The following is a 26,615-nucleotide window of genomic DNA, read 5'->3' on the forward strand; positions in this document are numbered from 1 at the left end:
TAAATTCATGAAGTTTTTTTTTCCCATTTTTTTAGAAGGCGGACCCTGAAGTAAACAGAAATATAACACACTGGCACCTCCTAGTGGCTTGTTTGCGCACTGCATCGACAAATTGACGACAAGCCCAGGTGTGATAATTAGACGCTGTTAATTAAAAGTCCAAAACGTGGCGGTGGTTCTGGTTTATCCGACTGCCTCGTTTAACGAACAATGTCTTCAGTTCGAGTAGCGGTTCGAGTCCGTCCCATGAGCAAAAGGTTGGTCCAGTTAAATGGCAGTTTTTTTTTCATTTTGTCGAAACTTTCAAAATTAACTTCTTTACGTTTCGCAGGGAGAAACAGTTGTCTTCCAAGATGATTGTTCACATGAAGGGGAACACGACGTCTGTTCATAAGGTAGGCTATACTGAGACAGAATGAGCTGTGCTGGAATAAAAATAATAAATTGGTTTATTTTAAATTCCAGCCTTCATCTGTACGTGGAGACAAGCTGAAGGACAGAGGGAAAATCTTCACATATGATTTCTCATATGACTCAACTGACAGGGAAAGCTCAACATTTGCATCCCAGGAGAAGGTAAAGCTGTTTTCCCACCTGTATTTAAATCTGTAGCTTGTTTTGAGCTGTACAAGTGCAGAACAATGATTATAAACTTTAAACCTACCTTTTTTTCATTTGCTTCAGATCTTCCAGGACCTGGGGACTGATGTTCTGAATGCTGCGTTTGAGGGTTTCAATTCCTGCGTGTTTGCTTATGGCCAAACAGGTTCTGGAAAATCTTACACCATGATGGGCTATAAAGTAAGATTATTCTGGCTTTTTTTTCCCCCAAGTTAATTTTGGCTTATTTGTTTAGCTCCAATGCACAAGAAAAGTCATCTCAGGGCACCATACAAAAGAAAAAACAAACAGCAATGAATGTGTGTACAAATATGGAGAGTAGAGACAGTAAAGACAGCAGCGGAGTGCAGAAATGTGGTTAATTTATTCTACAGCAGCAGAACTAAGGGCTATCTGAGAAACCCAAGCTGTACTTAACTCTAGGATTTATCAAAAAGGAAAGTCTTGCGCCTCATCTTGAAAGTAGACTGGGTGTCAGTTTCACAGAGAGGAGCCTGAGAACTGAAAGCTCTGCCTCCCATTTTAAAACTCTAGGAACCAAAAGTAAACCTGCACACTGATAGTGAAGTGCTCTGTCAGGAAAATGTGGAATAAGATCTTAAATGTAAAGAGGAGCTTGGTTGTCGAGGGCTTTATATGCTAGAAGTAAGATTTTAAATTATATTCTTGATTTTTATTTATTTATTTATTTCCTGGGAAATGATGGAGCAAAGCTAAAACTGAAGAAATATTATCTCCTAACTTTGATCAGAGCTCTGGCAGCAGCATTTTGGATTAACTGAAGATTTTATTTTTTTTTAGCTTTTTAAACCTCCTGATAAAAAAAAATTACAGTAGTCCAGCCTAGAAGTGATAAATGCATGGAGCAGTTTTTTTCTGCATGATGTGTTTTTAATTTTAGTGATACTGCGTAGGTGGGTTAAAAGATCAAAAATCCCACCAAGGTTCCTTACATTAGTGCTGGAGGCATTGCTAAGCTTCTTCTCCTGTCTTAAAACCCAGGATTGATGATGCCATTTGTATTTTTCTGCTATTTAGAGGTTTTGCCACCAAAAAGACATTAGAAAATGTGTGCTGGACGTTCAAAAACCTGTTACAACTGATGTCTGCAAGCGCTGTCGTCTTGCCAGTTTGGAAACCAGCTGACTGCAGCCTCATTAGACGGGCCCGTCTCTCCCCACTAATCAGAAAATTTGATGAGTGCAGCTACCCGGTTTAATCTGCACCCTCTGTCCCACCTGCAATGAAAACTTCACATTACGAGTGAGGTTTCTGCTTGTGCAAGGTCATCAGCGGAGTTGCTGTCAACATCAGAGATAATTATATATGGCTCTTAATGCTTACTATCTGTTACTTCGTAATTAAAAACAAGAGGGCATACAGCTCAGACTGGGATTGCTTTTATGCTTCAGTAACTCCATATCAGATGAGCCGATGTTTGTGTTGTTCAGCAGTCTCTGCGTGTGCCGAGTTGTGCTTACGGCGTGCTGCAGACACCCGGATTAAGGAAATATAATGGGATCTAAATGTAATTGTCATTTGAATGCACACTTCATTATTTTTAAGGGTTCCAAAGATAATGCTGTATTTAATTCTTAATTTTAGATGGATAAAGGTTTAATCCCACAGATCTGTGAGGGCTTGTTCTCGGAGATATCTAACAGATGTAAAAGTGGGATCGTGTCATTCCGCACAGAGGTCAGGTAAGACGGCGTTACAGCTCCACCACCATCTGTTTTCAATGAAAGCTCCTGTTTTATCTCCTGCTGCCAAAAAGCGAAGGTGGCCTTTAGTTTTTTTTCCAGTGTTTTGCTAACACTGGAAAAGCAAAGAAATCTCAAGAACCACTGGGTGGATTTCAATGAAACTTTCAGGAAATGGTTAATTGTAGAGGTACAAATAGGAGCCACAGCAAATCCACGTTGGCTAACACAAAAATGTCTTTTTTTACAGATATTGAGCTAAAATTTGATGTGGCAGTAGCTGAAACTGATCCTCAATACATGCTCTGCTACACTAAAAGATTGCACAAGATTTGTTTCTTTAAAATCTTACAATTAGCTATTTGCAGTTAATTTTCTGTTAGCAAAAATATTCAGTGGACTGATTTTAATGAAACCTCAAGGAAACAATCAGTGGCTGTATGTCAACAACTTATTAACCCAGATCTAACTGGCCTCCACTGACTAAGCCACTACATAACATTTTTGCACAATTTCTGTAAAACTGATCAGATTATAGTTAGTTTTGATGTGGTAGCAGCCAAATAATTTACAACACATACATGTATGTACATGTGACAACTTATGCTGCATAATGTTTTATAAGGTTAGACAAAAACGACTAAAACTCGGTCGTTTCTCAACATAATTTCTTAGTTTAAATCTCTCACATGAAAGGCAGCGGGTGATAGGCATTCCTTCAAGGCTTGCTAGGCCTCTAATTCCTCATGTCATTTTAACTATAGAGCTCTAATTGGATCATTTAACAACTTGCAAGAGAATCTTCAAATTAAATGACCATTTTTTAAAGTTATTTTAAGTAAAGAAAAAGGATGAAAACCTTCAGAGTAGTGGTGTGTCTGCAAGAGGCGTTAAATCAATATTTAGTAAAAAATGAATCAAGTTTATTGAGCGATGAAAGACTGGAAAGTAGTTCAGAGTCCGGAGAATAAAATGTGATAAAGATTTACTAAGGGGTGTCTGTCGTATAAATAAATGGGAGAAAATGGTACATCTGTCTGTAGCAGCAGACAGATTTTTGACGCTGCTCTTTTGCCAAGTGTCTCTGGATGGAAGATCCTGCAGATTCCTGGCAGCTGAAGGCGTTTTGACCGAAACATCACAGGAGAAACGGGTGTTAAATTCAACCTTAACTGGATATTTAAGTTGTCACCCTGTTCCAACCAGAGCTCACGTCAGCAAAGGGATGATTTGAACCGTTAGTTCAGTCATGGTTTTTAAATTTTCTTAGTGTCTCTGAGTGGCCGTCTTCTTTCTCTAGACAACATTTAATCAGCTGTAGATGTAAGTCTAATTATTACCGTGAGAATTTCATTAAAAACCATCCAGTGGTTCTTGAGATTTTTCTCCAACACAACAAATGCACTCAGACATGACTAAATTGTTAGTCAGTTTTTTAATTTGCTATAAAAATTGTGAATTATATTTTTCTAAAATCTTCAAAATTTGAGAATTGCAGAAATTAATCTTGACGTGTGCATGAAGTTTATTATAGGAAAAGTAATTCCTAATATTCTAAATTCTTATATCTTAATTTGAGGTTTTAAAATGAGCAAGAAAAATCAGACTATTAGGATGAAGCACTTGTATCTTTTTAACCACCTGACACTTTCTGGGTTGTTTTCTCCTAGTTTGTATAAAAAAGGAGAGTTTTACTGATTTAATGGTTCTGTTTTATTAGATTTAATGCAAAAACTCTACAAAACAAAACCTCATTTTAAGTGTTGGTGTTTTATTCAGTTTCTGTAAATTCTAGGTTTGTTAATTTTTTACTTTTTATTCTTTTAAGCTCATATTTTAAGCTTAAATGTCAAAGATATTACTGGCCAACAGCTTTAAACATTTACAAATAAGAGCACGCCTAACAGACAACAATATTTTTTCTTTAAATAATTACAGGGAAGCTTTAAAATGCCAGCTGTCTTCTAACATTTCCAAAACATGTTGAAAAAGTTGATTTTAGTAGTTTTTTTGTCATTAAGAAATCACTTTGGATCTCACCACTATTGTAGAAAAGAGCTGACAGATTAAGTTTGTCATCTTATCCAGTTATTGTCTTTCTGCCCAACTGTTTGACTATTTCCATGGTTATATAATCTGTGACTCAGACTAGTTGCTTTAGTCACTGGTCTGTCGAACCTACTTTGCATATAATTGCTGTTTATTCAACGCCAGCAGAACCAGAACAACAAACCTTTTTATAGTTGGGTGCAAAAACTAACTTATTTGGTTTTCTGCCATTCAGAGACAAACAATAAAGTCAGTCACGATTTGTCTCTTTGTGTGTCTATATAAAAATGTGACATTTTTTGTCTTCGTAGCTATCTGGAGATCTACAATGAACGTGTTCAGGACCTTCTGAAGAAGAAGTCGCCGTGCGCAGAAGGTGCAGGCTTGAAAGTGAGGGAGCATCCCACTGATGGTCCCTATGTCGAAAGTAATATTATTATTTTTAATCCTCGTGACCATTTGAAGAGTTGTTTAAAAAAGCAGAAAGTCTCATACAGGAAACTACGACTTGTCCGTAGATCTGTCGAAGCACGTGGTGCACGGCCACGGCGACATCGAGGGCTTGATCAGCCTCGGAAACGCCAACCGTGCCATAGCGAGCACGGGCATGAACGACTTCAGCAGCCGCTCGCACGCCATCTTCACCGTCATGCTCACCCAGGTGAGCGGCTGTCTTTAAACACTTTGATTGCTCTTATGTCAGATATTTGCACTTTTAAACTTGATTTAATTATCTTAAACAAATAAATCAATGCATATCTCCTTTGTAGCGTTTTAAACTAGGATCATTTCATGCTGAGAAATGATAGTAGTTGTAGCCGTTTTGTTCAAACATTACGTTGAGCATGATCTTGTATATTTTGTTGAATGCATGTGCTGAGGATGACTCTCAGCTACTACCACACCAAATTTTAGGTCAGGGGTGGCCAATCCTGGTCCTCGAGGGCCACCATCCTGCATGTTTTACTTGTTTCTCTGCTCCAACACACCTGATTTGAATCAATGGGTGATTAACAGGCTTCTGCAGAACATGAAGAGGTGATTTAACCTCTGAATCAGGTGTGTTGGAGCAGAGAAACAAGGAAAACATGCAGGATGGTGGCCCACAAGGATTCCCCACCCTTGTTTTAGGTCAATATCTGTGAAACTGACAGACTTGCAGCAGTTTTTGTGTCGATTTGCTGTGCCGTCCATCTTGAATTGGGTTGACTCCACTGAGTTTCAATAAAATCTGTCCAGTGTTTCATGAGATATTTTGCCAACACAGGCAGAAACATTACTGCTGCTTTGCTTTCAACGACGGGTGATAATTATCCCCTATTCTCCAGTTAATGCAGAAGTTTTTATAGCATTTACAGTTCGTACAGATTTAGCCTGTTCCTCTTGATCTTAACTGGGTTTCTCTGCAGTGTATGAAATACCCCCCCCCCCCTCCTCTCATTACCACAGGCATGGTTTGATGCGGAGTTGCCACGGGAGAGACTGAGTAAGATCCACCTGGTAGACTTGGCAGGCAGTGAGCGAGCCGATGCCACATGCACCACAGGCACCCGGCTGAAGGAAGGTGCCAACATCAACAAATCCCTGGTCACCTTGGGGAGTGTGATCTCAGCTCTCGGTAAAAGCAGTCACGCAGCACGCCTGACACGCTGACAGATCGCCAGCTAGGACAGAATGAGTCTGTTTGTTAATAGAGGATTCTTTAAAGACTGCATTACATGTAGGGTTAGTGAGCTTTTTATTTAATGTGGATTTATTATTTAAGACTAAAATAAAATCCTGATATTACTGAATGGAATAAATATTGATCGCTGCCTTTCGAGATGGTTTCAAGATGAAAATGAAAAAATATGGAGTTTTATTCTTTTTGGTCAAATCTTTAAGTGTCCTTCCCAAACTTAACCAAATCTCAGCCATCACCAGATTCAATTTCAGTTTGTCTGTAAAATTAACTTAGTCATCCATTTGTTTTGATGGCTGTGGCGGCCATCTTGAATTGGATTTGTTCCGAAAGTTGATCAGTTGTGGATGTTCATCCAGTGATTATTTCTTGGAAGTTTCATCAAAATCTGTCGAGTGGCTCATGAGATATTTTGCTAACAGGCAGGCAAACACACACTGAGGCAATTGCATTATAATCTGCCTTTAAGCAGTGTGTGATTAAAGTGGCTAGCATCTTTTTTTTAAAAATTCCTATTTATCTTCATTTGAGGGGAAAAAAGAATGAATGTTGTTGATATTGAAGCCTTATAAAGATTTAAAGACCCCTTTCTTCCAAAAATGAATCCAGAGCTTAAAAAATTAATGTTTTCATGTTTGTGCTGCTCTCCTCAGTCACTATAAACATTTCTTTCTCTTCCTCTTTCCTTTCTTCGCTGCGACCCATCAGCTGACCTTAACGGGGGCGAACAGTCGACAAAAAAGATGTTTATTCCTTACAGAGACTCTGTGCTGACTTGGCTGCTAAAAGACAGCCTGGGTGGAAACTCCATCACTACCATGATTGCAAGTAGGATGTTTTAAGCTGCCTTCAAAAACTTTTTGATCCTTTTTAGCTATTCTGTAAAATAAAATGTGGATAACTTTAATTTTCTCACCTTATGCATTGTGATTTGACATGGCAGCCATTTCCCCTGCTGGCACAAACTACATGGAGACCCTGAACACGCTGCGCTACGCAACCCGCGCTAAAAACATCATGAACACGCCCAGAGTGAACGAAGATGGCAGCGTGAAGATGATCAGAGAGCTGCAGGCTGAAGTTACCAGGCTCCAAACGCTGCTGGCAGAAGCCACTCAGGTGCCGAAGCACGCCGAAAACGCCATCAGGGGGTGTCGCAGTTTCTCATTTTAGATATTAAACCGGTTTGTTCTTCTTTCACCAGGTGGAATCAGTCACTGAACAGTGGAACAGTAAATGGGATCAGACCCAGAATATTCTGCAGGTACAGAACTGGTTTACTTCTGCATTTTAACACTTGAACAGTAAATATCCTGGTGCCAGCTGTTTGATTCTTGAACTGATAAGAAAACACAGAAGAATAAAAAAGTAACATGCTTGATAAACACTTATAAGCACAACAGTTTGCTTATTTTTATTTGCTTTGTCACACGTGTTGGTGTTAAAGGTTCCTACTCACTTATTTGGTTTGGATATTAAAAAGCGTGGGGAAAAAAATAATGTAATTTCCTTTATCCTTAAACAACACTGCTGCTCAGATTTATTATATATAAAATATAAGCATAAATAACTGTACAAACGTTTAAAACCAGCCTTAATTTTGTCATAATTTGCTTCTAAAATGTGGCTTTTTGGAAGGAAATTATAAAAGAAAAAATTGACTGATTTAAAATATTTGCACAGTTCTGGTCATTTTTATTTTTATTTCTTCTGCAAGATATCTTATGAATCTCACTAAACCTAAATATGTACAGTATGAATGTAAAATATTTACCATATATTGCATTCTCTGTAAAGCTAGTGAGCTAAAAGTTACTTTGACCTTCAAGCATTTGCTGCGTTATTTTATTCTAAATGAAATTATTTAGATCATAATGGTCATAGCTAAAAACAAAAACAAGACAGTTTTTCCTTCATCTTAAGGGTCATTTCCTAATAATCAACAGTTCATGTAGACTAAATGTTTGTACAAAATCGGTTCATAAATATGGAAATTTGAGTCTGGAATTTTAAAACGGAAACTGTGAAGAAACCCAGAATATATAATTACTGAGAGGATTGATGAAAACATTAACTTTTTAAAGCATTTACATGTAAAACTGAGCGTTACAGATTCAGGGCTGCTTTGCAGTGAACAGATCCTGCCAGCAGGGGTCACTATAAGCCTTGTGAACATCCACATCATTGAGGGGTCAAATTTGCAGTTAAATTTGATTTTCTAACTGTTTGGATTTAAGTGGCGTTCAGAAGCAAAGTTGTCTCAGTAATAGCAACGATGCGAGGTGGTGTTTGGAGAGTGAGATAGGAGGAAATGTAAACAATCAGTATGTCTTCTCTGAAGTGGGAGCAGAGTGGCATCATCCTAGAAACACCCCCCAGGTTCAACAACACAATGCCGTTGTTACCAGCCTCGAATTTACACGGAGTGTTTTTCTTCACTTGAGTTGTTGCCCAACCTCCAAAATAACACCAAATGTCATTTTTTGGAACTGGCTGCACTCAGCGAAGTAGCCTGTTGCATTATGCATCAATCTGTGAAGTGTGCCAGTCAGAGGAAAGCATGGAGGGGCCGCTCCGCCCTGCAAGCTGCTAATAAATTCTTTAGCACTTGTTAAATCATTGTGAAAGTCTTGCAAAGTTAAGTTGGATACGTCTAATGGCTTGATGCTTTCATTTCCAACATTTAAGTCGTTTGTGGTTCTGTAACAGTCTGCTTGTTTTTAAGATTTTAGAATAAAACGTCTTCAAATAAAGTACATGCCTGTGTTCTGGATGATGAGCAGGTGACTTTTTGTGGCTTGAAAAGCCTGAATTTGTGAGCCCATTTGGAGCTCATTAGCTGCTGTCACTGCTCCTAATTAGGAGATCTTGATTACTGACATATGGCGCTTTGGTCGCTGAATGTCCAGCATATTAATTAAAGTTATGGCTGTGTAAATCTGTTTGCATGTTCTCGCTCCGAGGCAACATTGTCCATCTCTGCTTGCAGAACTGAAAGATACAGATCCATTATCGCCCACAGACAAGGGCGAGAGGTGATACAGTTTTTACCCATGGGTGTGTTCATTTGTCTGTACAGTTAGCAAAAAAAATGAATCATTGGATGGATCTTAATGAAACTCAATGAATCCCATTCAAGCTGGCCGCCACAGCTAATAAACATGAGCCAACACAAAAATAGCTATATTTCATCTAACTTTCTAGATATTGAGCTAAGATTTTGTGTGGTAGTTGCTGAGCGAAGTCCCAAACACATACTTTGAGCACTATAAATTGCATAAAATTTCTGATTCAAATTTTGGCATTAACTTTGTCAATTCTGTTAGCAAAATGTCCTGAACCACTGGACAGAATTTAGCAAAATGCTCAAATCACTAAATGTATATCTGCAAATTAACATTTGTAGTCAACCCAATTCAAGATGGCCACCCCTACTAATTGACCTTAGCAGACAGACAAATGGCCACAACTCAGATAATTTGCATATATTGAGCTAGAATTTGATTTGGTAGTAGCTGAGATTCATCTCATATTACATTTGATCATGCATATTAGTTTAAAAATTGGACAAAAAGGGTGGTGGGCTTTATTCATTCCTTAAGGAATGCCAGGCCTTTAATTTTAGTTGCGCTGCTCCACGTGGGTCTCTGTTATAATGCATGATGCGATGTGACACCCAGGTAAAAATGTCACTGTCTGGTGACCGGTAGCCCCACCGATGTTGCTGAAGCTCTAAGTGTTTGATGAATGACTTTATAGATTTGACATTTGTCTTCATGTGCATTGGCATTCTGCCTGTTAGGAGGAGAAAAAAAAAAAAGCAGGATTCCTGCATGGAATGCTGTATAGATATCTACAGAAAAGCACACAGTGCATCCGTTTAGTCTTTTAGAATATCCGCACACGTTCTTGACACACAAAATTATCAAAATGGAACTCAAGTTGTCTTTTCAGCAGATCTTTGGCGTGTTTGTTTTGATCCAGCCTCCATGTTTCAGTGCAAGGGAGTTATGCTCTTTCTGTTGTACATGGGTTCTTTTTTTTTTTTCTTTTTTTGAGTTAAGCTTAGTCTCTAAGAGTCGGTCTCAATGAAAATTTCCGCCTGAGCCTTAAGGAAACGAGTTGACCGAGACTGGTGTAAACTGAATTTTGGATTCCGTATTCAAAGCAGATTTGGAATGCAAAGTTATTCAGTGTCAGCTTCCCAGATTGGTTACAGGGCATGTGGCAAAGAGAAAGTAATTAATATGAGAGAGATTCCAGAGCAGCCTCTCTCCAGTCGGAGGCAGTAACAGATTGAGAGAACAAAAAAGACAGGAAGAGGGAAAACTATAATCATGTTCTACTGCAGGGTTATATATGGCTGTATTATACACATGAACAAGCTTACAGATTTGAGAAGTTTTTATTTCTCTTTTTTTTGTGTGTGTTCTGATCTCGCAGCCTTGCTTTCAGGTCCTCTTGTAATGTTTTATGGTGGGAGGAACCTCCATTTCAGTGAGTTAAATGAAGCACAAGCTTTCTTTGATCCCGGTACTCTTTGCATTTCTCAAACATGCTGCAATCAGCACAACTTAAACTGTGATTGCTCTGAGCTTTGCTCTGCTTCTTGTCAATCTGACTCATAATGTCAGCGCTTTTACATCATAGTCTTTATAGCGTTTCATAACCTTCGCATCATCTGTGTTCTTATCAGAAACAGCCTTTCTTCACATGTGAGTTTAGCCTGACCCGAAATTAGATTGCCTTTCAGAATTTGATCAAAGAAAATTGGTTATTTGGTTACCTTTGGAAAAACAGGTTTAATTTTTGCTCTTTCTGGGACCTAAAAATGAGTTCAGTTGATTTATCGCCTGCTGCCAAAAGCACAAGGAGAGTAATGGTTTCTGTGTCTAGATTTAGCAAAAATATTTTACGAACCACTGGATGGATTTTAATGAAACTCAAAGTAATCAATGGGTGCACATCTACAACTGATTACCTTTTGGAGTCAACAGGATTCAAGATGGCTGCCAAAATGGCCGTAACTCAGTCAAATTTACAGATATTGAGCTACATTTTGGTGTGATGGCAGCTGAGACTGATCCCCAACTTATACTGGGAGTGCTGATAGTGCAAGATCTGTTTAAAACTTTTATACTGACCAATAGCTTCAACTGTCTGTTAGCGAAATAGCTCATGAACCACTTGACAGATTTAAGTGAAACGCTCAGAAAATAATCTTTGGGTGCATGTCTTCAACTGATTTTACGTTTGGACTCAATTCAAGATGGCTGCCACAGCCAACTGCTCTTAACACAAAAGTGGCTACAATTTTCAGAAATATTGAGCTAAAAATGAGTACTAACGCATTTTGCGAAATCTCACATGAGATTGTGCATGATGTCATTTTTGATGTTTGACCAAAACTGCTATAATTCAATCTCTTAATGCTTGAAACTCGCACATGAAAGGTAGCAGGCAATATGCATTTGTTCAAGAAATGCTAGGCCTTTATTATTCAGGCTTATTAACTGAATCTATGACCCCAAATACAAGAATCACTGCAGACGTTTCAGACAGAACTGGGCGTGTGTGTGAAATGACTATTATTAGCTGACAGCAGAAGTCAGACACGGAGCAGAACATTTTTAGCTGATAAGAAGCCTGGAAATGTTTTTATCAAGTCAAGTCTCCCATTTTGAATTTATTATTTTAGTACAAGTTGCGTAACATGGTGGATCTGAAACTAATTTCACTGCAGTTTATTTTACCATCAGACCAACAAGTTTCTGTTTAAGATTCTGCTCTTGTGTGCAACATACTAATGACAAAGAGAATGAAAAAGGAATGGCTGTTAACAAGGTGACAGTTCTTTAACATTGGTGTATAATCAATCACTGCAGGCAAAAGGCTTTGCAATTACGTGATCAGCTTTTAAAACGACAAACGACTTCCCCTTTTTATGTGGAAGTCGTTTGCACTTTTATAAAGACCAGCAATCTGGGATATAAATACAACTCTTTTAAGAAAATTAACCTTTTAATGTGACACAGCAATTTAAACAAAGGTTTTCCCATTGTTCTGGATTCAGAGCTAATCCGTTTTCTTGGCAGATTGTTCTGCTCGACAAAGTTGACGGGCTGTCAGGGAAGTTGACTGGCTGGCTTAATGCAGGAGTGTTTTTGAACTGCGTTCTGCCCAAAGTTGGGGAGCTCGCGCTGCCAAAAAGCTGGGAAATAAAATAATTAAACTTCTACTCAACCACAAATGATGGCTTTTAATGGAAGCCTAAATGCAGCCCAGGCTTGGCTTCTGGTCGAGGCCACTGTTAATTACAGCATCCTCACCAGCTGCTTCAGCCTAAAAGCAAATTTTATTTATTTATTTTTGATTTTATTTTTTTGGCCACGCTGGCTTTACTACTCGGTGTGGTAAAGAGCTGCTTTCTGTGCATTTAGGGAGAAAATAAGAGGATCTCATCTGTTGGTTGTGTCTCAGGAAAGTGACACAGTGCATTAATCTGCCAGGCTGCTCCTCACCTCTAATGAAGTCTGTGAAAAATCCCTTTTAATTAAGTACAGGGGCTGTGGTCGATGCTTCTCCTTCTTCATTAGAAAAAAGGATTTCTCCTGTCTCACGACTGCCAATGAGTGAGGTGGTGCTGGCGTTGGGCACGTCTCTCACTTCATGGTCCAATCTATACGATAAAGTAGGAGGTTGAAAGTGAGGGCAGCCAGTTTATGCAAAGTGTTTCTTTTGAATTCAGAGACTTGCTGCTTGGCCTCTTGAAGGTACTTTTTATAATCCATGGCAACGCGAGGCATCAGTCCTTCATCTTAACAGAATATTACTTCTCATAGATTCACTGAAATGTTGCCAGACGTTTGGATATTGAGCAGTCGTGGGAGTTGCTTTGAGTAGTTCTCTTTATGAACTACAGGTCATGAAACTGTTTGAATTCTTGTTTAATTACAAAATAAACTCATTGCATCTGCAACATATTGGATCTTTTTAAGTTCAGAATGGAATTGCGCGTCGTCTGAAAATTAATATTGCCCCTTCGCAGCCACGTGCTTCACGCGACTCATGCCGTCACATTTTCACAGCAGCAATCGCTGCAGGCATCGAAGCAGTTGGCGCAGCGGATAAGACCTCTTTAAGTACAGCTTTATTTTACTTTAGAAAATATTTTCTAGAATTAAGGTCTTATCATATTCCTCCGGAGAAAATTTAGTACCATTAAACTTAAAGATTTCTGGGCAAATATACGTTTCTGTCCAGGTATTTTATTTATTTTTTCACAATTTTCAGTGAGTCATTTGTAAAAGAGGCTTTATTATGTATAACATTTGTTACTGAGGATTTGAGGATGACTCTAAGCTACTACCATATAAAGCTTTTACCTGAAAATGTAACTAAGTTCTTGCTACTTTTGTGTTGGCTAAGGTTGCTTAGCTGTTGCAGCCATTTTGAATAGAGTAGACTTTAAAAGTTAATTGTAGCGGTACATCCAGTGATTACTTTCTGAGAGTTTCAGTAAAATCCAGCCATTGGTTCATGAGATTTTGCCAACAAACGCACACAAAGGCAATTACATGAGTAAGTTTGTTGCTGTTATTTTGAAGTTGGCTTACTCCATTTATTGCAAACGCTATATTTTAATTGCAACATGCAGTGTCAGTAGCAATGTCCCAATAAGAGCAACAGTGTATGGTGTACAACCCAACGGTGTGTGTGTGGGTGGGCAGCGGAACAGTGTTGGTCTCGCTCGCTGAGCACAATATACAGTTTGACTCTCGCCACCATAATCTGAATGATTTATGGCGTCTTTTTTGCCGTTAGCCTTTCCGCTGCTTCGTAGTGACACATGGTTGGAACGCTGCTATTCTGTGTGGCCTTCGGGCGAGGAAGAGCAGTCATAAAGAATTCAGTTTTCTGCTGGTTGCCATTAAATGTCTGTCAGCGTTTTTATTGTGCACTATTCCAGCTAAAGGCTACTGAATGTATTTGTAGATCCTTTTTTTTCCTCTTTCTTCTGTGTGTGCCCATAGGAGGAGACGGTGGCTCTGAGAAAGGAGGGGAGTGGAGTCGTCCTGGACTGCCTGTTACCTCATCTGATAGGCATTGATGAAGACCTGCTCAGGGCTGGAATCAACCTCTATTATTTGAAAGTGAATAGGTCTTTCGAAATTAAATGTGAACTCTGTCGAACTTGGCTTTTGTGTCATGATCTTTTAATCTCCACTGCAGGAGGGCAGAACATTGATTGGGAGTGATGACGCATTGTGCAGTCAAGATATCGGTGAGTTAAAGTGTACAGCGCTGTTTTTCCCACACCATATGCCCAGCTGCTGCTTTATTCAAACTTTCATGATTGTATTGTAGTGCTTCATGGACCTGGACTCCTCCGTGAACACTGTGTGCTTGAGAACTGTGCTGGGACTGTGACTCTGTTCCCTCAGGACGGTGCACTGTGTTCAGTCAATGGCTCTGTGGTCACAGAACACTGCCAGCTGACTCAGGGTAAGCATTTTCACAAAATGTAATCTTTTTTTTTCTCCCTATTCAATAAATGAGTGAGAAGGAGCAAAGCAAGACTAATAATTTCTAATTCAAATTCACAATTATTTGCCTTGTTAGAGTTGATTACACGATGAAATGACATCACTGCATCTCATCTGCAAACAAAATCCACTTTTACGTCCTCAAATTCCCTGCGGCAACGCACTCCAGCCTCGAGTGGATTGTGAACGCCGCTCTCCACAGGGCAGATGCCATTTCTTTCACTAAACATTTTGAAGGGCGAGGGGCCCTGGACAAAGCTCTAGACAAAACCCCAGGCCCTACATTTAATTGGCAGATGGAGTTGATGGGGCCGACAAGTTTTGAAGTGGGCTGAGCATTAACCTTTCAAAGGACGAAGGCGAGCGGAGCTGAAACTCCCGGCCCCCTGAGCGGGCCCTGCTTGCTGTAGCTTGGAGCTTTAACTGCTTCCTGACTCCTCATCCATATTGCTTTGCTTCTGAGAGATTTAAAAACTCCACACAGAACCAAGCGGCGCAGATTTGGGCTGTAGCCGTCTCCTTTATAACCTTTTCAATTTATCCAGTATTCCCGTCAGAAATGGATGCATCTGAAGCTATTTTTTGGAACAAATGAGAGTAATTTTCAGTCCAACAGCAGCTGGAATCTACTGGAGGCTTTTCTCAATCATCAGAAATCATTAGTGGCGGCAAGATTAGTATTTGCTGCACTAAAAGTAGAGAAGGAGAATGAAGCGACCTGAAGGAAATCTGTCATTGTGGCCCATTGAATTCAGGTCTGACATATAAACCCTTATATTACTTCAACCCTGTAGTTTTACAAGGCTCCTCAGGTTTCCTTGGACCATTTCCTCCGGTAAATAATCTTTATGGTCTAGATCACTGCCAGTCACATTGACGATAGTCTTCCTCATGACATTTTACTTAATTTCCTCTGCTGAAGAGCATGAACTGAGTTCTTAAAATTCACTGTTTGTCATGAGACACTTCTCATGACCAAGAGCACTGCTGTTAAGTTTCTAGGCAAATAAAAACGTGCATTACTGTAACGACTCAGTTCTCAAAAGCTAAATCAAAACAAATTATGGAACGAGAGCAACATGCTGAAAGTGGACAAGAGAAACTAACTCAAATATCGATATTTTGATCGATCCGCGCATCACTCCTGGCCATCATCTGTGTAGATGAATTATTACAGTCAGACAAGCGTAGAATCTCAGAGAAGACGTATAAAGGTGAACCTGCTGCTGAACAGAAAAGTAAAGGTAGATGGAGTAACACGGCTGTCAAGAATAAATATGGGGTGTGTGCAGTGCCATAAAGATGGAGCTTGGCATTCAAACACACTCAAAACTTCTTCTAAACCAATAACTTTACAGTTTTTATTTGCATAATTGACAAATCTGAGCATGACTACTCACCAATACATCAAAATTGTCAAGCTTCTCGACCCCAATTAATTTAAGGACACAATAACCACTGATATAAGAAAACATTGTGTGGATTTTATTTTCTGAATTTTTTTGTTCACTAGTCTTAATGACCTTTTTCAAACAAGTCATGTTTGAGCTGTTTACCAGCTACTGTTGGACAGTCATTAGTCATTTGACACTTTATTTTCACACGATTTAATTCTCTTTAGGTGCAGTCATACAGCTAGGAGGAGGAACCACGCTCCGGTTTAACTGCCCAGCTGAAGGTTTCCAGCTGAGAGACAAACAGGTACAGACAACACCCAGAACATCCACAAACAAGTCCTGGAGTATATTTCTACTGTTTGAGTAAGAAACTATCACTGGATACTCTAAAATCAGCGGAAATGCTTATAGTGAGCGGTTTATATTAACGTGACACAAAGAAGCTTCACCAGATTCATGCATAGATCTTTCCCTTTGAAGCGTTTAAGTGGCCTGTCACTTAAAATATGGATTAAAGGTAATCAGATTAAACAAATATTCTTTAAGATGCTTTATTTTGCTATTTTGGTAGAGAGTTTTAGTAACCCTAAACTAAATCATTATACAGCATGAAGTAACATCCTTCCAGGTGGTTAACCAGTAGCTTCTGTAAATCTTTAAATTTTAAAAGAAAAAAAACATGATTAATTTAGTTTAAAATTATTTGAAAAATAAGTAAAATCTCACTTTAATAAATCCAGGGCGATGGGTTAGAGTATCAACACTCCCATTTTATTTGGATGAATGTAAAGCTGCTTTATCACTTCTGAATGTACAAGTCAGATTGATTTTATACAAAGCTGAAATGCCTAATTTTTAAAATTATTTATTTAACCTTTATTGTACCAGGCAAGATATTAAGTTTATTTAGTGTTGGCCTGGCAAAACATTGACTCTACTACTCTACTCTAATAAAGTTGTATAAAATTCAAGTGCCATACAATTATTAATAAAAAAATGTTTTCCATGGCACAATTACTCCTATTAAATTTAAGCCATTGTGAAAGAATATTTTTACCCAAATGAGTTTTATAAATGTATAAAAATGTCAGTACTTTTTTAATCATGACTGAGTTTTTCAGGTAAGCTTGTTCTCCATTTTGAATAAATGAATTTCTGCACTCACACATGAAGAACACTGACTTCTTGTACCATTTTATAGCTACAGCTGCACTTTGTGTTGGTCTGCTTTGTGCTCTTTGTGTTTTTTTGAAAATGGACAACGCTTTAATGTAGCACAGGCTCTCAGCCCTCTCTGTGCTTTCAAAAAGTCCATAGCATAAATTTTTTAACATCTGTTCTAAACGAGAGCTTCAAGGCTTCCACATTGGCACAGTCCTGCACTGGAACGGGTAAAACTATCACTTTCAGGTGATTTTGATTTCATTTTTAAATGCCTAGTTTATATTTTTGTTATTTCTGCCTAATTGCAGCCAGTTTTACATTTTGACTCAATGTGAGAAAACCACAAAATAAGAAGTAATGATCTCATTAAACCTTGTGGAAGGCCAGCTATAGTTAGTCACTTCATTTGGTGAGACTGTCAGATTTTTATACGTAATATATACCAAAAGTGAGCCAGTGTATAATTTAAGTCTATCACAGGCAGTTGTCACTCGTTTTTTTTCTTTAAGTTGTTTCTTATTCTGTTTTCTGCAGAGAGAGCTGCCATCTGCCTTCTCCAAATCTACTGAGGATCCATCCACGGTCATGCAGCAAAATTCAGGGTAAAATATCCCGTATGCCGGCATTTTCTGTAGCTTTCTGCACTCTGACCAAAACTGGGCTCCGTCCGCCTCGGTCTCTGCAATCCCCGCTTATTGAGAACCATTCATCAGGTATGTAGAGCAAATCAAAGCCATAAATCACGGCTGCATTTATGTGAGAAATGGGAACGCGTGGAAAAAAAGCTGTTCTGTAGTGCTTCATGCTGAGTTAGAATCATACCGGACAAGTCTCCTGCAACCGAGGACATGTCCCAAATCACCTCTAGTTCACGAGGTACTGAGCAGCCCAGTGTGCAATTCCCAGAATTACTGTAGTGCACTTCAAATTCAGCTTCCCAGCAAATTCCCATGATGCAGTGATTGTTTAAAAAAAAAAAAAATCACTGGTACTTTGCTGGACCTGCAGTCATTCTGATCACGGCCCAAGTTCTTTTCCTGCTTTTAATACCGTATTAAACACGTTTCAGAAGAAACTACTGGAAGGTTTTCCAGGTCATAAAGTGTTAAGCAGTTTTACTGATGTGAGCTTGGTGTTAGTGGTTTAAAGTCACATGGCCAAAAACAAGAACATTTTGGTTAAAAGGTTGAAATTTTGAAAAATACTTCAATATAACACCTGTGAGTCAATCAGGGCTAACTTCAGCCAATCAGAACAACATAACTGGTCTGGTAGAGCCAATCAGTGACTAGTAGCTGCTGCTGATGATCATTGTTACTCCTAAAATTGTCCCTGATTTGATTCTGTATTTCTCCTACAAGTGCAGACATTGCAGCCTGCAAGATGGATTCTTTATGATTTTGTGAAGTTTATGAGAATCTGCTTTGGTCTCAACTTATGCACACTTGTCAGAGTATATATTGCTTTAATTAACAAGGATTGTAGAGAGTTAGATATATCTTTTTGTTTTGAAGTTGTTAAACTGGCATCAGTCTTGTGCTCTTAAGTTTAAATGTACTAAATTTGCTTGATGAGCAAAATTATCTGTTGTTCAGGGGAGAAAAGTTTCTGAAAGACCTTTTGTAGTATAATGATGGAACTTTGTCTCAAGCATTAAGAAAATGTGAGGTGTATTGCTTCTCGAAGTAAAAAATTATTCCCAAGTTGGTTTTGTTTTAGGTTAGAGCTGCAAATATAAAACATATTGATATTGCAATATCATTGAACAAAGTGCATGCAGAAAATACAAGTTTGGCTGTAAAAAATTGCTTCCTACTTCTCTAAAAGCGTAGCTGTTGCATGGAGTGTTGCGAGCAAAACGTGGGTTTATCAAAATACTAATTGCATGTTTTTTGAATATTGTGTAGCCAAATTGCAGATTTAAGTTAGGCCTGTTTTTATTTAGTACTTTTACACTTCTTTCATATCTTGCTACAAAAATAAATATTCCTAAATTGTAATTTAAAAAAAAGTGAACGGAAATGAAAGCGAATCTCACCTGAACCTTCTTATTGTGCAACTATTGTCACTTAACTGTGATAATGAAGTGACATGACTTTATTAACCGGATTTATAAGCGTCCATGGTCACTTGGGATGCCTCAGTACCGTAAAGGTCAGTCTCAGTACCGTCTGTAAAGTTTAACTGAACTAGACTTGACTATTTGCCAGTTTGCTGCAGTTTTGCTCTTTTTGTTTTTAACGGAATACACGTGAAAGTCTTAGACATCATCTGACATCTCTATGCCCCACCAAGGCCTTGGAATTGTGTGACAGTTCATTGATCTGTCACTGTCTCAGGGTTCACTGAATTAGTGTCCAAAATCCAATTCTCTCGTCAGTGATTCACCATGGACTGAAGTAAGGAGCAATTTGAGACTTCCCCCTGGTCTTCGTTGATCTGCTAACCCTGATGTTTTACAGCACGTGGAGCAGTTTGACATGTAATTTCCTTCACACTGCAGCATCCCCCTCCCAAAAAAGTGAACTTTCTGCTTGTGTGATTATTACTGCTTTCACTCAGACACCTGCAGCCCAGGTCCACTCCTCTGTTTGATTTAGATATGAAAGGATGATTACACTCATGCAGTACTCTGTTACTGTAAGGCTGCCGTTTGTCATTTGCACAGCTGCTATCTTCATTATCCCGCTTGAGAAACACTTGGTTTGTTGCTGGAAGAGGAAAAGTAGTTTGTGGATACAGACTGATGGTTGCAGGCTGTGTTTCAAGTTAGAAACCGAGGATTCATTCAAAGTACATTTGACTTTTTGGATTCCTGTGCTGTTGTCCATTTTTACTTGAACATGCATCATGAAATATTAAACAACAGTACTTTATTTTCCTTCCCTAACCTCCAACACTGAACTATCATCTATTCAGGCTCTTAATATAAGCAGTGAGGAATGCTCTTTTTCATCTGTATATGTATTCTGTTCTTGTTCTGCTTCTTACCTCACTTTGCATAAACTCCCTTGCAGCAAGGACAGAATTGATCTCAATAATCTTGGAAATAACCCTCAGCTGTAAGTAAGAGCAAATAATTTGAATTCAAACGCTGGGTGTAGATGTGTTTCTCTCTGGGAGGGACAGGAGATATCTGTGAACTGACCTGCAGCTGTTCGGGGACGTGCTCCTTTGCAACAAAAGCAGCCTGCCCATTATCGTCTGAATCAGTTTCAGATTGTCTCCAGTTTACAGGCAGAAGGGAATTCTATTAACATAAAATTAACCTACTCTAAGGACATGTATGCATTATATGTATATCCTGATTTACTTTGTGATCAAGCATTTGCTCAGTTCAGATTTTCTAACCTTTTCTTGTCTCTAAACATCAGTAAAATCATATTTCTCTGGAGGTGGTGCAGAAATAACATCTAAAATGTTTAACATTCATAATTAGGATGGTTCACTAAAGCATTTATTCATATACAAGAGTTAAATTAGCCCTTACTGACATTGTTCTTTAAAGTTTCTTTTATTTTGCGCAGTATCTGCTGAGATTAGAAATCGACTTTGGAGTGAGATTGTGCAAAGAGGCGTAACATTTGGAATAATAAACTCTGGTAGTCTCATGAATTTAATAACTTTCATGGAAAAATACTTTAACTAATTTGCAAAAGGCAATATAAATGATCAAAATTTGAACCTTTTTTTTTTGAATAGGCAAGGCTGTGATTTTTAGTCATTTGCTAATTGTGGTTGATCGTTTTTAAAGCCACTTCCTCCAAAATCAGAAAGGAGGTTGTTTGAGGATCCTTTCAGCTCCTTTCCTCACTACCACAAGAAAATTAACTTTCTCCCTTTTTTGACTTCTCACAGCTGCTGTTAATAGCTTTTATTCATCAAAGTAACTTAAGTTGCACTACTTGTGTATCTCATTCAGTTAGAAAAGTGTTAGATTCTGCATATTTAAAAGATGCATCACATATTTGCCAAAATGCACAAAACTTCAGTTTCAGTCTCACTGAATTCTGAGTCTTTATGATGAAGTGACCAGCAAGATGTGCAGCCCCATTTTCACCAATGAAAATGACGAGGCGTATCCTGTATGTGTGTATTTTTATGGTTTAGGTTATCCTGGTTTAATTATTTGATTTGCTGCTTTCACCAGAATCTTGTTGTAAGACAGAATGATAGCCTTATCTTTGAGCGGCTAATTTTTACAAATCATGACTTACTGGGTCCACAGCTTGAAAAACTGCTTTCTAGGCTGTGCACATTGTTTTATTGCCCACATGTTACCCACCTCAGCTCACTTTGTTCTCACCTTGGCAGCTGCCCTGTATTATTGGTTTATTCTACTGGAGAAAAAAAATTAAATTAAGACATGCAGATTTAGGCCAAAAAAAAATACAAAAATTTGTGTGGATTTTAGACCAGGATGTTTGTCAGAAGAGAGTATCTGTGCAGGTGTCAAAATACAGCTGAGATGGGTTTGAGACTCCTACAATTTATGTTAAATATTCAAAATTCAAGTGAAAAGATTGCGACTTCAGGAAACTGAGAACTCTGTGAATGTTAAGACCTTCTGGAGACAACCAGCAGTCACAGCCGAGTGAGAGATTATCTTTACAGATGCATTTTATTATCAGATGGCTCAAATATTCTTCATAACCAAATGCAAGTAAAACAAAAATAAATTCAACATGAAACACTGTAGTTCGCTATCAGCAGAGGCTCAGACCAAGAACTTTGATGGGTATTGATCTTAGCCTTTAGTTTGTTTTTTTTTTAGACCACGTATAGCTGCAATACAATCTGTTTTAGAAGTGAGGATAAGGCAAGTTTAGTTAAGTTGATCTTTATAACCATGAATGTGTGAAAGGCTGACAAAGTTTTAATGTTTTGAACAAAATCTTCAGATGTTCAGCCTGCAGACAGTTCTGTCAGGCCTCGTCTCCCTCCTGTGTCTCGGGAACGGCCAGTTTTGTCGTACTGTAACAGTTAAACCCTTCGTATGTGAGCCACATGTGGGTCACGGGAAAGAAAAAAAAAAAATTATCAAATTGTTAACCTCGTATCTGTGAGCTGACAAGCATCAGTGAGTGCAGGCCATCCTCGGTACTGATCCTCAGGATTTGCAGAAATCCTTTAATCATCACCAGAACCTGAGCTCTGTCCCTTTTGTTGATGTTGTGAATGCTTTACTTCTGCTGCTGTCACCCTTTGTCAACCTGCTGATGCACACAAAGCTCTGCTAAAGCTGCCGTTCGCAGTTTAAAAAAAAAAAAAAAAAATCAAATTCTGAGCTGCATATTTGGGTTTCCGCTCCCCTCCTCTGGAGTGCCGAGTGTTGTATGTAAATCCTCAAATCAACATGCACAGATTCTATTTAATTTCACAGCTAGCAGAGTGTCTCTAATCTCATTCAGCCATTTGGGGTGTTTGCTTTTCAAATCTAATGGATGTTTTTTTTTGTGTGTGAGGAGGGTCTTGAGGGTTATTGCAGTTTTCTTTTGACTGCCAACTATTCGGGGTCTCCAGTGTCACACCACATCAAATAATTAAATTTGTTCTTGAAAACAAAGAGCCTGGCAACAAAGAGAGGAGCCACAATAGTATTATGCACGCACCTCATCTTATCAAATTGCGTTTTACTTTTTTTTTTCTTCTTTTGTTAATGTGAAATTTATTTATTTTAATTTGCGTTTGTTCACCACAGCCATTTTATCCAAATGGAAGCATTGGAAGAGAGCGAGTCTAAAGACCCTAAAGTTTGTCTTAAATCTACTTCAACGGTGAAGCTCATGACCACAGTATGTATTTTCTTTCTTCATTAAGTCACAAATCACACTTTGGCTAAAGCTAAATGTATAAAAGTGACTGATCTTTGCAGATTGTTTATTTTTATTGTGATCCAGAAATATTAGCAAGACTTTGTGTGATAATTGCAAAGCTTCATTGCCAATGTTGTTATAATTTATTTTAAATTTCTAAAGCAAATGTCAATGCCTTCTCCATCCAGGCCCAATACAGATTTATGAGCCATGAAACACTTTTTCCCTGGGCTTGTTATGTGTGTTTATTATGCACATATTCAAACCTTTTTACGCGTTCCTGTAGGGGTTTCAAAGGAAATGACACTTTGTGAAAGCATAGAGCTGTGAGAGCACACAAGCATTTTGGTTTTTATAAACGCACCTTGTTATTTTTTACTTCATTTCCCCTCATTTTGTCTTTGTGCTTTCAAATATAATTGAACGCATAAATAAGAATTTGCTTCCAAAGTGAGCTGAATTAGAATGATTCTCTGTAATGCCAGAGATTTGTGGTAATTTGCATAAAACAGGGTTTTTGGACATCTTTGAAAGTTTTCTTTTTATTTTTTCTCTCTCCCCTTTCTTACCCACCTGTATAATATAAACTAGGCCATTCCTGAAAGAGATCCTGTCCCTCACAACAGTTTGGAGTCGGATGGAGACGCATTACAAGGTGGAGTAAGCATCAGGGATGGCCAGGAGCAGGAGAGGGACTTGTGTCATAAATCAGGGCCAGAGCTCATGTCTGAGAGGCCACAGAGGAGAGCTCAGAGTGGAGCTGCTGTTGCAAGTTATAATGGAGAAGAGGTTTGGTCAGGGGATGCAAGCCTCCAGCAGACAAGTGTCCTGGGCCCAGGTGATGGATGTGGCATGAAGCCAGAAGGGAATGCTAATGAGATCCAAGGTGTTGTGACTGACTGCTATAAGGGGAGTCCTGGCTCTGGTGGGAGCTCATTAGAAAGCCTGTCCCACCTGCAGAGAAACAGAGGAAGTGGCTTCGCATCGGTCCTCCCGGAGACCGGCACTCATTCTCAGCTCAACAGAAAGCCCCTCAACACTCAAACAGCCCGCTGTCCAACCAAAGACGCAGCTTCTGAGGAACAGCGTTGTTGCAAAGAGATGAATGAATCTGGACGTTTGGAGGACATCCCAGAAGTTGGTTTGACACAGATTGAAGCACCTGCAGTTCAAAAATCAAAGCTGGGCTCTTTGCTCAGCAGAGTTTCCTGGCTCGTTCAGGATGTACCTAATCTCCTTAGGAGCTCTCCTACAATACTCCACCAAGTTGCAAATGTAAAACTGCTGTCTATTGGTGCCTGCTGGTCCAGGCATGTTGTCTCTCTGGTCAAGGACAGTAATGTTCTGTCTGTAGCGAAAGGCAGCCAGGCCTTCTCTGTGGTCAGAGGGAGCTTTGTCTCATCTCTTCTTGGGGATTTTCACATTTTTTCTGTTGTGAAAGAACTGCCTCTCATACAGCACATCCAGATGAACATAAGTCAACATTTTCAGCCCAAAGAGGCAGCTTGGATGATTCAAGGCTGCATTAATCCTGATAACACACTACTCCCGGCCCTGACATCAGCGCAAACCATGGCAGAAGAATTGCGAGATGACAAGCGGCACGTCTCAGAGGATTTCTGTGAGAAAGATTTGCCATCGCCACAAAAAAGAGACTGGGTGGCTAAAAAACATGTAGAACAAGATGGAAAAATTACAGAGCCTTTGCTATTGAAGCAAATCAATAAGACGGAAATTATCCAGATACATGAAAACAAAGATCAGGCTTTGGAAAACTCAAAAACTGTCGACATTGCTATTCAAACATTGATAGAATATCCTGAGCCGCTTTTGGCCCTTCAAAATTTACCATTGCGGGACATTATGGACACTCTGCAGACTATCATCTCCACTTCAGCATTTTCCTCCCAGCAGGGATTATCCCTTTACTGGTTGAATGTAGCCACATACAGCAAACCTGAACCCCAGCCCGGTCTCCTGATCCTGATGGGTTCTGACCTTTATACGCTGACCGCAGACTCTGGGCTGCTGGTCTTGTTCCATCGCCTCCCTTTGCTGCAGCTGGAGGAGATACAGATTGGTTTAGCAGGTCAAAGTTTGCGTTTAATGGGAGCGACTGAGGAGAGCCTACTGGGAGTCTACACCCACAGCCAGCAGATTACCAAAGAGCTGTGTTGGGCCATACTTGATGTTGTTTGTCCTGGGGACCGCAGGATGTCTCTGAAGGCTGTGCTGCATAAAGATCTGATGAAACTGCTGTTAGACTGTCAGCTCTGTGTACCCGACCTGCTGCTGGATGCTGGGTTAAGCCTTTGCTGTAGATTTCAGAAGAGTTTTGTTGATTTGGTTTATCTTATTCATTGTAATATGAATCAGGCAGCAGTCACTCTAGGAGAGGTGCAGCTGTTGCTGTACACAAGCGTCGCCGTGCAGATCAGCCCCGCTGCTCGCGGCGAACGCGTGGCCCAATTTTTCCTTACAGACACGCATTTCGGTCTGGTGAAGGAGGACGTTGTCTTTCACCCAGCTCCACACTTTGTCACCGCAGCAGCCTGCCACCCCCACTTCCATGATTTAGCTGTTCGCCGGTGCTCGGATGTGCGCTGCATACTGGTGCTCGACGAAGACGGGAGTGGATCAGTCAGGCTGGATGTAATCCTCGCAAACGAGAGGGCCAGGGGTCACCCTGAAAGCGTGGTGGTGGCAGCTACCCCGTCTGAGCACGCTTTAAATTCACCTCCGCATGCTGAAGTGTGGAAATTAACTTTCAGTTGCTCCGCTGAGGCCACCTGCCTGATTAATCACTTGTCAAACGTCTGATCAAGGACTGACTGGTTCGTAATGAACCGCCCAGCTTGAAAACTCTCACTCACTGGGAGCAATGGCAAAAGTGCATTCCAACAAGACAGTCCAAAGGAAAAATTCTCAATTAAATGACAGTAAAAACTATGACCTATTTTGAAGTTTCTGTATTGTTTTCTTTTAAGCCTTTGTCATATTGTAACACGGCTTTTGCACTTAGAATTTTATCTTTAAAACACCTGAATTTCTTTGTTCTAATACTTTTTCTTTATTCACCTCATTAAAACTTTGCTTTGTTGTTTGTAATGTTTTAAGTAATTAGTGATTGAAGCTTTTTGCATTGAAGATTAAAAACATGTCTGTGCTAGTTTTATTTAGGAATTGTAAGGTTTTATGACTAATCTGATGTCTCCTTTAAAAGGTTATTGTGGTGTTTTTGTTGTTTTGCTGCAAGTTGAAGTGTTTTTAAGTAAAGTCTTTGAAAAATAACTTTTAAAGAATGTTAATAAAAAGTTAATCTTAATTCGCTTTGGAGTGTTGTTTTTTTTAAGTGAGCTTTGGTAGTTAAGCTATTTAAAAAAGAATAAAATGGGGCACATTTCAATTGAGGTGTATTTGATTATTTTTATTTCTCTCAAGTTCTTTCTCCACCCTCCTCTCTGATGATATGCCATAGTTTATATAATGCTTCAAGCTTCCTCGTCACAGTCTGACCCCTCAAAAATCTATAAAATACTTTTATAATGTAGAACTTTCCTCTATAAATATGCATATTTCATATCTGGGATAAATATCATTACATCACTTTGACCTTGAGTGCACGCTGTTTACTATCA

The 26,615-nt window shown here is 39.1% G+C and overlaps 1 protein-coding gene across 1 annotated transcript; it reads left to right on the forward strand.

Moving 5' to 3' along the window:
* The first annotated feature begins 139 nt into the window (after positions 1-139).
* On the forward strand, positions 140-26,302 carry kif16bb (kinesin family member 16Bb). Its single transcript, XM_017412789.3, has 18 exons — positions 140-257; positions 332-395; positions 466-576; positions 685-801; positions 2,227-2,324; positions 4,685-4,800; positions 4,892-5,034; positions 5,823-5,991; positions 6,763-6,882; positions 6,998-7,173; positions 7,259-7,318; positions 14,088-14,207; positions 14,287-14,338; positions 14,422-14,559; positions 16,222-16,301; positions 17,696-17,763; positions 22,863-22,956; positions 23,569-26,302. Exons 1-18 carry the CDS (start codon positions 211-213, stop codon positions 25,795-25,797), a joined length of 4,002 nt encoding a protein of 1,333 aa, XP_017268278.1. The 5' UTR covers positions 140-210; the 3' UTR covers positions 25,798-26,302.
* Positions 26,303-26,615: the final 313 nt, after the last annotated feature.

Source organism: Kryptolebias marmoratus, linkage group LG22 (genome assembly GCF_001649575.2).
Source record: "Kryptolebias marmoratus isolate JLee-2015 linkage group LG22, ASM164957v2, whole genome shotgun sequence".
Lineage (NCBI taxonomy): Eukaryota > Metazoa > Chordata > Actinopteri > Cyprinodontiformes > Rivulidae > Kryptolebias > Kryptolebias marmoratus.